This window comes from Camelus ferus, chromosome 34 (genome assembly GCF_009834535.1).
Source record: "Camelus ferus isolate YT-003-E chromosome 34, BCGSAC_Cfer_1.0, whole genome shotgun sequence".
Classification (NCBI taxonomy): domain Eukaryota; kingdom Metazoa; phylum Chordata; class Mammalia; order Artiodactyla; family Camelidae; genus Camelus; species Camelus ferus.
Genome location: NC_045729.1, coordinates 2493345 through 2505880, shown reverse-complemented (window position 1 = coordinate 2505880; position 12536 = coordinate 2493345). Strand labels below are relative to the sequence as shown.

The following is a 12536-nucleotide window of genomic DNA, read 5'->3' as shown; positions in this document are numbered from 1 at the left end:
GGCAGGGGCACGACTCTGTCCGTCTCAGAAGAAAGAAGTGGAGTCAGAGAAGGTCTATTTAAGACACGGCAGCACAGGAGGAGCCAGGGCCGGCAGGATTCTGTGGGTGTTTGGAAGACACACCTCCCAGGGTGACAGAAACCCCTTACTGTCAGTAAGACAGCTCACAAATGGTGGATAACATTATGGGCTTCTATAATGTTTACCTAAGGGTCTCTTCCATGAGAATTAAATTTTAACCTCTAGTGTAAAACTCCAGCCCTTTACTTCCTCAAAAATTATTTTCTCAAATTTGTATTAGAAAAGTTTGCTGCTTGTGTACCTATTAGGCAGTTAGGTAAGTGGGGGCACCGGGCAGACAGGTGGAGGGGAGGGAGGAGGGTCCGGAAGATGGCGTTATGCCCGCCTCCAGCATAAAGGGGCTTGACTTTCTCTAAATGAGCGCCAGGAAGAAACCGGTTAGTACCTGACAGCCACAACTGCGAGGCAGTGACAAGGACCTAACCAGACGTGACCCAGTGCTCATTGTAATACGGTTAGCACTGTGGCTGAGGTTGCCCCCACCCTTCGCCACGGGTTTTTCTGTGTGCACTATGGGGAAGGACACGCGCAAAAGGGGACAAACATGACTAAGCATTCCAGGGGCAAGAGCCATCGATCAATCAGGAAATCACCTCTAAGCGAGGGTGTGTTAGAAAGGGGACAAGCAAAGACCGCTGCTTTTCCTCCCGGATCAGCCCGCCTCCCGTTCCTGGAGGTGTGCTTTCCCTTTGCTAATAAAACCTTTAAAATCTTTCACTACACAACGCTCCTGTCTCCCATCTGAATTCTTATCTTTCGGGTAAGACAAGAACTGGGGGCCTTTTCCCTTCCCCTTTTGAGGTAACACACCCAGAACCCCAACTCCGAAGGATTCAGACCTCAGGACTCTTGGAAATATCAAGCATTGATTTCCAAACGGAGTTGAGCTGGAAGGACCTTACCGGGTTCATCTTTTCTCCTTTTCCAGTTGAGAGGAACACCGAGATGCTACTCTCAGAGAAGCAGTGTCACCCGGAAGGTGGGAGACTCGTCAGCAGACAAGGATGGATATTCTAGAGTTCTGCCACTTCCTAGCTGTGTCACTTGGGCAAGTTACTTCCCAGAGCCCAGGTTTTATTTTTGTAAAATAGGGACAATGGGATCAGCTACCTTAGGAAGCTGGTATCAACAGTAGTAATTCTTGATATTTACTGAACAGGTACAATTCAAAACACTTTATAGGCTTTTTTATATAATCATCTCATCTAATGCTCACAATATTTCATTGAGTTGGGTGCAATAATCTTCATTCTACACAGGTGAGGAAACTGAGGCTCCGGGACATCACGCTCACACCCCAGGCTGGCTGCAGGAACGCGCTGGGATCCAGCACGTGCAGCCTAAATTCACTGATAAAATAACTAACATGCTTACTGCAGTCACCACATACAACAAAGGTTCACTGCAAGTGTCGATACAATTCATGTTTACTGAGTACGATGCTATTTTAAAGACTGTCTGGACCTGTTAGATGTTTACAGTGAAAGATGCTGTTCTACTTTTATTCGGCAGTTAAAAAACGCTTTGAGCGAAGACACTGAGATTCACCTATTTTTGTAGCCGCAGATTCTAATGGAGCCTGATGGGGACAGGGGCTCTGGGAGTATCTGTTACGTGAAGAATGAATACAAACTCCCCTTGGAATCATCAGTAACACCGACAAAACCTGACCAAACCCCTCTCAGCTGCTCTAAGCTAACACATCTAGAGCAGACACCGAAGTCCTCCTCTGCCCCTCATATTCCTTAGTCCTGGCAAGGCCTCGTAAGCCGTTATCTTTAGGCAATGCGGAACGCAAAGAATTTGAGTTGCATTTCTGTCCTTATCAAATAGTACTTAGAAATACTCTCCTTCCTAAATTGCACCGTGGACACATAAAATTAAGGGCCACCGTCCTCTTAAACCAAGTCAAAACAAGATGCTGCAAAGACTTAAGCTGTTAGGTGCTTAGTTTGAGGGCAACAAAGGTTATGAAATTCATTTCTTTTTTAAAAAAAAATTTGGGGGGTAATCATGTTTACTTATTTATTTTTAATGCAGGTACTGGGGTTGAACCCAGGACCTCGTACATGCTAAGCACGCACTCAACCACTAAGCTACACCCTCCCTGATCAAAATTCATTTCTAAATATATATAGTTTTAAACTTCTAACTCAACATCAGTAAATGAAATTAAATTTTATTAATTAATATTCCAATTAATTTTATTTAAATTAAATTTCAAACTAAATTTCTAACTCAATATGAATACATAAAAAATAATTCTTTCCTTATAATATTTTGGTTTATTGTGTTGATTTTATTGCCTTTTAGGAAAGTTCATTCTTACACATAATTCATAAAAGTATTTAATTTTAGGAAGTTTAGTAAAATCCCTGTTTTAAAAATGAGACAACACATGTGCCCCCCCCCCCCCCCAAATTTCATCCCTGCTCAAGGTCACACAATGGATAAATGGCAGAACAATTTCAGGGACATTTCCAGGCATCTGAAAAGAAACATGGCCTTGGAATGCTGACATTTGAATAAGACAAGAGAGCAGACAAGCTTCAGAGCAGTTCAAATATTCAGAGCTAAGTGGCATTATGTAACCACACATGTCTGAATGCCCTTCATAATTTTTAACCTTTTTTTTTCCCTCTCAAGGACAAGTTTCCTTGAGATTGTTCCTGTTGTTAAATTAAAGAACCAAGAAAGACAGAAAGACAGAGAAAGAAGACGGAAGTTAATTAAAATCATGCTACTTAACATAGTTAATACTTTCATGCAAATCAACAAATATTTCTAGAAAGATACTATAATTCTGTTTAATAAACAGACACTTAGACAAAGAAGTCAGAGTCAATGATTGCCACTAAAATCCTGGATCTACTCAAGTCAGCATTTCACACGGAGTTCACCCAGAGGTGAGCGCTGTGAACTGGAGTGAACACTGACAAACCTGATCTCATCCAACCTCCTCTGGGGCTGCTTTTAAAGCTGAGGTAATAGACACCTTGACTCCACAAGGATCTAACTGTCATCCACACAGAGGGTGGTCTCTCTGGAGCCATCAGCGTTGGTGACAGAGCACAGGTCTCAGAAAAAGGAAGGCAGGAGCAGTAATTACCTAGGCATGTACAGGACTCTCTCGGCCACCACGAAACCCACCCTGAAGAAGAGGTTGCTGGCTGGGATGAACGGGAAAACCAGGAACAGCAAGCCGGCCAGAACTTCCCTGTGCTCCAGCCTCTGAAACACACAACAGTGGACGACAAATTAATCTGGCTTTCATCCCCACTTCAGGCAGTATTTCATCGTCTCTTTCATTTCCAAGTTCTCATTGAAGGAAAGAATAAATTAGACCAAGGCAAACCCTTTGATCAGTGTGCTGAACTCACTGCAGAAGACCCTCTGGCTCCTCAAACTATTCACACGTACCCCTGACACACATTTGCCACCCAGAAAAGCCTGCTATTTGCGTAACATGATGGTGACCACTGTTCCTAGTTCGGGGCCGGCCCTGCAGCAACCCTGCTTCTTGGTCGGGCTCCTTTCAGAACCCCTGTCCCCCCAGGCAACCCACTCCAGGGAGCAGAGCAGCTGGGTAGGATCAAGCTCGCTAAGGCATCATGGAGAATTACTGTCCTCTCAGAAACAGAACAACACATTAAAAACAAAACAAACAAACAAAAAACAAAGGAAAAACAAAAACAAAGCCCACCAGGAGAGGCAAAGCTTAGCATGAAGGAATCTGGGGCACCAGTGAGGGAGACCATTTGAGCTGAGGAGTTTTTAGCATCTTTCAAATTAAGCCGCTAGGCAAGTATTTATTTCATGAAATTTTTTACAATCAAAATACATTACAATAATTCATTACATTGACAAAACACCTTTCTCTTATATTGTATATTAATTTGTAAAGATTTTTGTCACTTATAATTAACACAAAAATTTCTATTAATTACTAATAATATGCTGTAATGAGAACTGTAAAAAGTGCTCTGCATTTCCAAACAGACACACTGACTATTTAAAACAAATCTGAATGTACTGGCTTTTTCCTTTTTAAAAGAAGTTTAAGAAGAAAACCAAATAGAACTTTCCATACCACAGTTTCGTAGAAACATTTAAAACAGTCTATTACTTTTAATAATTGTAAAAGACTAAACAAAAGAATTTTAAAGACATAAATAAGAATCCCAAATACAAACTACTAATACTTTAAGCACACAAAGCAAAAGATTTTAAACATCTTTTCAGAAATCTGTCACCTGGATTTTATTAAAATCCTCGTTTTGTTGACTGAATATACTGAGAGCAAGTTCACATGAACAAATGTGACTTCGGCTGTTGCCCTTACACAGTGAACGGTTCTGTAAGTAATTATCTCATTTTTTACCTAAAGTAACCACACTCTTTTAAAATGAAAAGATGAAAGAAAAAGGATAAAGAAGCTTTTATAACAAGGCTTCAACTCAAACAGATGCAATAATGTTGTATTTTCTATGACCCACTAAAATCGACGGGGAAAAAGCAGGTGAATAGGTAAAAAGATAACTGGAAGCTATCTTTGTGATTTAGATTATACTTTGAGTTTACAAAGCAACTTTCAGTTCAAGAACCTAAAGTTTATATAATTTTAAAAAGAATAAACTCCTTCAAAAGAACCCCGTGACATCAGGAGCAAGTACTTCTTGCTAAAATTAAATGAACGTCGTGTGGCGTGTTCCTCATGAACTCTGAGCGTGCTGAGTTTGGGCTGACATTCTTTTACGGGTCCACTTTAATTTTGCAGAGATAGCTGAACGCTTCTTTCAACTATTTTCAAAAACTGAAACACTTCTTATGAAAGTATTCCTGTACCTTCCCATAGAAATTTCTAAAGAGAATTTAATACTATTAATCCTACAAAATTCAAACCGTTACCCACGTTCCTGGATCGTGTTTTGTCCAATGAACTGCCTCCCCGCCGCTCATCGCGGTTGTTCGAGAACAGCCCTCACTGCGGATCTGAAAGAGGCATCGCCTTCTCACTCCCGATTTCACTTTTTTTCCTGACCAAAGGACCCTTCCTCACTCCCATGTCATATATCTATGTCCTTTACCCAGCAGAACCCTGAGCGCTCTGGGAGCCAGGGGTCGGGAGAAGGCGGGGATCCAGGGACCACAGATGCCCACCCCACGCGCCTCTCTCTGGGTTCCCGGGGCCCCTGCGCTGGGCGGGGTCCCCCAGGTGCTCACTGCTGCTGGAGATGGTACTGCGGCTCCAAGCACAATCTTTACTTCCTTCGTGGCCCTCATCCCGGTTCTGATGTTCTCATTACATACTCATCTGTGTGCTCCCCGTCTTTACTGTCTCCCCAGACTCTAAGCTCCACGAGCACAGGAGCTGGTCAGCTGTGTTCACCGGCTCGTGGCTTGTGCTCAGCTCAGTGCCTGGCACTTCGTGGGTGCTCAGAAATATTTGCTGAATAAATCAGTAAGTGAATAAATGTACCAGGCAAGAGAGAAAACTGGGTGTGAAAAGAGAAGATGGTAAGAGGGCTTCCTGGTGGAGGTGACAATCTGAGTTTGAAAATTGAATGAATGCTCACAAGGTAAATATGGCGGAGCTGGGGGAGGTAGGAGGTGGTTACCACTAGGTGCACTCCAGGGAGAAGACACAGAATGTAGAAAGCAGGTAATGACCCTGTCCATGTTGGCAGGTGACAAATCACAAGGGTCTTCCATGCCCCACGTGGAGCTGACCTTTACCTAGAGGTAACAGGGAGCTAGTAAACGGTGCCACATGCATAAAAGAAAAGCAAGTCAGTGTCCAGAAGTTGGTGTCCAGGTTCAAGGTGTGGCCCTGCCACCAACACATCTAGTCACTTACGGCAGACGTGTACTTAGCGCTTCCGTGCCTCAGCCATAAAACGAGGTAAGTGGGGCTCAGTGAGGCTGGTTCATCACAAAGATTTCTTGATCAGCCCAAGTCCACAATATTGGAGTTGTGAGTTGCGAGCTTAGGGGCCACCACTCCGCACTGCTGCCAGGGGCTGACTTTTAGGGTGTTTTTCTTTGTTTTCGAAAACATTCAACTGAAGACAGTGGCACAGCACCCAAATTCAATGAAGTTTCATTACTTATCTTGAGAAAAATAATATTCATGAAAAAATTCTTTATTCTCAAATTAATTTGATGATAATCTTCCCTCTTTCCCATCCAGTCAAGAGAAAGAGAAAATATTCAAGAATGTATTTCTTTGGACTCCAAGCCGATCAGCCAAGCCAAAAGTTGTAAAGCCAGCGGAAAATAATGTCATGGACATGGCTGAATTTCCTAGCTTGAGAAAGACTTGGAGGAAATCCAATTTTGTGTTCTGTGGATCCCAGGTGTGACAAAGTTGGCTAAATAATTTACAGCTTATTTCAACCTAATAGATTCAGATGAAATATAAACAAAATATATGAATGGGTGGGGGGCAAAGAAAATGTGTGGCATCCTCCAGAGTACACAAAGTACATTCATTTCTAGGAGAAGCAGCAAATGGACATTTATTTATTCCAAATACACTAGGGGGTGAAAAGACATGAGAATTAAAACAGCGAATAACACAGCCACTAAGAATACATGTTATTTGTCTGATTAACTGTACAACTTCAGACAGATTAATTTATTGTTCTGAGTTTTAATCTGATGATCAATTAAACAACAGAAAGGTTACTGAACCCTGTTGTATCCGTAGGGAAAATGTGGGATAGATTCGCTCTGATAGGTGTTAGGTTTGATTTTTCATTTCTGGCTTGGGAGGATACAGAAAAACATTCCCCTGAGCTGCAAAGCAGTAAAAATCTCTTAACACACCTCTTAGGGTGCCCAGAGAATCACTCAGCCGCCATCAGCACAGTCGCACATCTGAGCAAGCCGCTAATGGAAAAGCAGCGAGTCTCTCAGAAACATAAATTACCTCAGAGGAACTCCAGCTCCAGAATCTGAGCCTAGCCTGGTAACTTCTGGTTTATCCCATGCCCTTCTTTTTTTCCCCCCTTTTTCTTTTTTTTTTTTTTTTTTTTTTCGCAATTTCTCTGACTTTATTTATTTTTAAAATTGAAGTATGGTTGATTCAGGACATAGGATTAATTGCTGGTTATCCCACACCCTTCTTACTTCCAGGTTCCTTCTCAAAGAACAAGTCACAGAGCAGGATGCGCACACAAGCACACAGATCCACAGACACACACATAGAGACACGCACACACACAGGCACGCACACCTGGCCAGCAGCGTGTGGGTGAGCGTTTATGAGGACAGGATGCCTCTCTGTCCCGTTCAGCGCTGACAGCATCCACCGCAGGCTGCTCCCTTCCAGAGCGGCAGAGAACTGGCCTCATTATAGTGACTATCATCGTCATTACTATGATCATATTTCCTCTCGCCTCTAGCAGGTTTCAGATCAATGATACGGCGCGCTTAGCGTGTTAGCACCGTTCTACTACGCGTAGCGCGGTTACATTTCAGTCCTAAGGGTTTGGCAGCTCTAGGCTCGAGCTGTCTGCATCTAATGCATCGATTTTCAGGGGAGCTGATGACAGTCAAGCTCCCTCTCCAGCCCGGGACGCCTGGCACCAAGCTGACATCTGGCACCACTGAATCCTTCCCAGGCCCTCTTGGCTCACCTTGTTGTGGGTCTGCTTCCTCCACTGGACTATGCCTTCCGTGGTGGGGGTCTCCATCTCATTTAAATTACCTAGTGACCTGGCACGTACATAACTGGCACTCAGCAAACGTGCGTTGTGACAGGAAAGACTAGCGACGGAAGCTGCACATCCATCACGGGTTCTCAAACGCTCCTCAAGCCATTTTAGTCTCTCCACTAAGGAAACCTTGTACTTCTTATAACCCTCTGAAACACAGTATTTGCAGCATCATCTGGGGTGAAAAGTCCTCAGTCCTCAAGCATCCAAAGTATCTTATACGGATCTGACGGACACCACTGTGTACTTTTAATCAGGACACATGCACACCTTCTAAGCCTCTAATTCCTTTCTCTGCTACTTTCTGCTCCTTGGTTCTGCAAGGTCACGTGACTCTTGTGCTCAGGAAAAGTGACATCTTTCACGTTACTGAAATTCAGTTTTACTTTTTTGAATACTGCAGTGTACAGAAATAGTCAATAACTTACTGCCATTATTATTATGGAAGTTCTTCTTAATTGAGGAAGACACGTTATTTAATCAATCGAGATCCCATTATCTGACGACACAGGACTGCCTCATCTCTTCCTTTTTTTTTTAAGTGGAGATACTGGGGATTGAACCCAGGACCTCATGCAAGCCAAGCACGTGCTCTACCACTGAGCACCCTCCCCCTGCCTCGTTTCTTGTTCTGAATCCCAGTTATTGAGCTGGGGGTGCTGGGCAGTGAGCTCGGCTTACTTTTCCACCAAGTGACTCCCAAATCGCCACCCTATGGCAGACAATCCAAATTATAAATTTATGGTTTTAAAGGTTATACTCCATTTACAGTTATTATAAAACATTGGCTGTATTCCCTGTGTTGTACAACGCATCCTTGTAGCTTATCTTATACATAATAGTTTGCACTTCTTATGCCCCTCCCCTTATATTGCTCCTCCTCCTTCGCTCTCCCCACTGGTTCTGGTAATCATTATTTTATTTTTTTAGATTTCACATATAAGTGATATCATACAGTATTTGTCTTCTCTGACAACCACTTACTCTCGTAACAGCGGTTATATTAATATTTCTATCAGGTATTCACTCAGGAGGGTGCATTTGAAACATCAAAAGAGTGGTATTGCTCTAAGAGATATGTGTTCATACGTGTTGAGACCAAAGCTGGCTGGGTGGACTCGGGAGAAAGGAGGAGCTGGGTGGGGGTCTGGTCACAGAACCCCCATCGAATACCTCTGGCTTCAGGGGAGGCACTGTCCAGAGGAGGGACAATGGTACACTAGACCAGGATGCCAGCGAGAACCAGGGAGAGAAAATTGTCAGCAGAAGCTCACAGTCTTGTGCTTGGAGCCTGTCCAGGGCAGAGAGGGCAAAAGTCCATGGCTTAGAGGCCCAAGTCTTCCATCACAGGCACCGCATCCGGTTCTGGTGAGCCAAAGATGACACAGGGAAGGCCACAGAATAAAGTGACCTTAGGTGGGAAGGAGGCAGGAACAATTCACCATCTTCTTTCCCTCTGTAAGAATTTAATTAAGAACCAGGGTGGATTTAAGCATGCAGGTGAAGTCATGCCTGAATTTAGCTTTGATGAAGAGGAAGCAGGGGCAGAGGATAAACGAGATGCATTCTTATAAACAGTTCTGTTCCTATGGAAATATACATGCCTGGCAGAAGCACTTTTCTCCCTATGACTGCTCCTCAAATATTTCTAAGACATCCTTCTGCCAAAAGCTTCCGAAGCAGGATGCTACAGACTTATTTTTTCTTAAGAAAGAGACAAGAGTTTTACTTTTTCACACAGTGAGTCAGACTCACTAAGAAGTGTGATTCATTTATCCACTTGAGACTGTCACACAGAAGACAGTCCCTTCCCTCTGGGATCTAAAATGAAAAAGCAGGAACCACAAAAATCGCCCACAGTTTCACACAGTAATGATCCAAATATTTTAGAGCAGCATTTCTTACAGACAATAATCCATCCTACTTTATCAGACAAATTACAGAGAACTGTTTGGCTTACTTGAAATTTACAAGATATAAACGTGGTAAGAAATTTGGTAAGCTTCTCTCTTAAGACCTTAAAAAAAAAAGTGAGATGTACTTGTACAACGGAGCTTCTGAAGTAACTGCTGTTAAAGTGGATTTGATTCCTGTTATTCATCAATGTTCTCATCCAAAATCAAAATATCTCCTATAATCAAGATAGGTTACATCTCATTGCATAAGCCCCACTTCCCTGCTTCTGAAACACATGGTGATAAAAGCCTGATGGAACATTTTGTTTTATCAGAAGTTGTTAAAAGCTCTTTTTATAGGCAGCTGACATGATTAAAGAATGCTTTCCTCTCACTGTTAACTATGCATCTGAACACCTCTCCTACCACAGCCTAAAAAGACAAATTTAATGGACTAATGGATGGCAACAAATTTTTAAAATATGATAGCAATGGAATAGTTTTAAAATAGTATCAGAATCTTGGAGTTTTCCAAGTTCAGACATTCCACACCGATTACCATCGTTTCATCAGGGCAATCTCTAAAGCGTATATGAGAGAGGGGCAGCGTAACATGATCTATATGAGGCTTGACATGAAGATAAAAGTAAGAATTTGACCACTAATTAGGAGTCATTCTTTTTTTTCCCCTGGGAAATTCTTCCAAGGTAAAAGAAAAAAATCCTTTAGGCAGAAAAACAAAGGGTAAAATTGTTTCTCCAACACGCCTTGGCACTGAATTATTCCCCTAGTGAAGACATTGTCAGAACAGGCACCTCAATCTACAACGGGCAGACAACTAGAATTTCCTGGCCAAAGTCACCCACAACCAAAGGAGAGAATTTTCAAGGCAAAGCCAGGGAGGCTGATGGTGATAAATCTTCTTCCCAGTTAATCACTTTTTAATACCAAATGCCAAGGTACTGGTCACAAACTCACCAGGCCAATTTAGCCATCAAATGTTGCTGTCCTTCTGTAAATACTGCCAGCCTCCGGCAATCAGATACAAAAATGAAAGAAGGTTTACATGAAATTCTGCCAAAAGTGCAGCGGCTTATTAGCAAACAGTCACGCACTGGTTGATCATAAAAGCTCAAGAAAGTTTCTTCTCTGACCTCCAGGCCGGCTACAGGAGCCTTGCATGAAAGGAGCTATGTTCTGCTCCCAGGGAAGGACAGCTCACTTTCCACCCAGGTGAGGCACACAGTACACTGTCAAGCACCTTCTTTTTCAATCAACAGCTAAGCAGATAAAGATACAGTTTTTTTTTTAAATTTCCTCCAGTTACAAGGAACACCACATGGGCAGAGACACACGTGATGTCACTTTGGTCTCACTTAATGTTCCGATGAATCAGCTATTTGAGACGATAACTCACATTCCCAAACTACGACATTTTACGGATGGCCATGCAGTGTCCTCTTTCCATCAGACACAGACACTGTATCAAACACCCACATCTGCACCTCTGACCACAGCCTCAATCTAATGAAAACCAAGGTTCCAGGAATCTGTTCCAAGGCCTGACCTTTCACTTGCTGTTGACTGCTGCAAACTCTGAAAGAAATGGTTTCAAAGGAATCCTTTTATCAGGCAGTACTGCTAAAGGGGTGATAATAAAAACTGTTCTGTTGATGCTCTGGTGGTGGCTATTGTTTTTATGGGTGCACACACAGCAGCAGGGAAGTGTTCAAGCAGTGCCCAAGGACGGGAGTGGAGGAGGATGAAGCTGGAGGTGGGGCAGGGCGCTGAGCACATGGGACTTTAGAGGACGCGGTAGCGACTTGGGATTCTAGTCTCGGTTTGCTGGGAAGTCATGAAAGGGTGTTAAATGAAAAGGTGCTATAAAATGGCTGCATTGGGTCCCCCACAAATTGGTATGTTGAAGCCCTAACTCCCAGTGCTCAGAATGTGACTGCATTTGGAGACAGAGTCTTTTAGAGATGATTAAGTTGAAAAGAGGCTGTGAGAGTGGGGCCTCCAATATGACTAGTGTCCTTACAAGAGGAAGTCTGGACACACAAAGAGAAACCAGAGACGCGTGTGCACAGAGGGAAGACCACATGAGGACACAGTGAGAAGGCGGCCGTCCGCAAGCCAAGGGGAGAGGCCTCCAAAGAAACCAGACTTGCTGACACCTTGATCACGAACTGTCTAGCCTCTGAAATGTGAGAAAATAAACTTGTTGTTTAAGACAAAAAAGAAAAAAAAGACCAATGCCCAAAAATGGACTCTCAAAATTCACTTAATCACCCACCCTGATATCTCTAAGTCCATACTTCCCAAAACAGGCTACCAGAACACTGGTCCTGAAAGAAGCCCCTAAAAAAGATCCCCAATTCAAATAAATCTGAGAAATGCCATTTACTATGCATCCCATTTGGAAACTCAAAAGGCTACTTAGAGCACCAGAAAGATTTTGTGACGTCCACCAGTAAAGAAAGATGTGTTTAACTTCTCTAAGCCCCGTGCTTCTGAAGTACAGAATCTTTATCTAGAGTACCCTTACTTAATGGCCAGTATGAGGCTAGAATGTATTTTGGGAGATGCTGCTCAGGCAGGGTGAAGTTAAAAAGAAAAGTGTCCCCACCTTAGGAGTTTCTGTAATCTGTCACCCAAATCATCTCACTGTCTACTAAACAGAAGAAATGACCTTGCATCTCATGTCTAGCCTTCATGCTACAGTGGAAACATTTTCCATCATTCTCCCTTTGTAGATGGAGGATAGCTGACCACCACTTTCCATGTAGAAAATCTCTATCCATTTAGTGAACTTTATCAAGCCATCCATCGGTATAGTCTT

At 42.9% G+C, this 12536-nt stretch overlaps 1 protein-coding gene across 6 annotated transcripts in view; it reads right to left on the bottom strand.

Moving 5' to 3' along the window:
• The window catches only part of TMTC1 (transmembrane O-mannosyltransferase targeting cadherins 1), a 239872-nt gene that overhangs the window by 90608 nt on the left and 136728 nt on the right, over nucleotides 1-12536 (bottom strand). For 5 of the 6 annotated variants that reach the window (XM_032473164.1, XM_032473161.1, XM_032473159.1 and 2 more), the window contains one exon: nucleotides 3191-3312. The exons of the other annotated variant lie outside the window; for it this stretch is intronic. In XM_032473164.1, the coding sequence (XP_032329055.1) occupies nucleotides 3191-3312 (122 nt within the window). The remainder of the gene's footprint in view (nucleotides 1-3190; nucleotides 3313-12536) is intronic. 6 annotated transcript variants of the gene reach the window in all.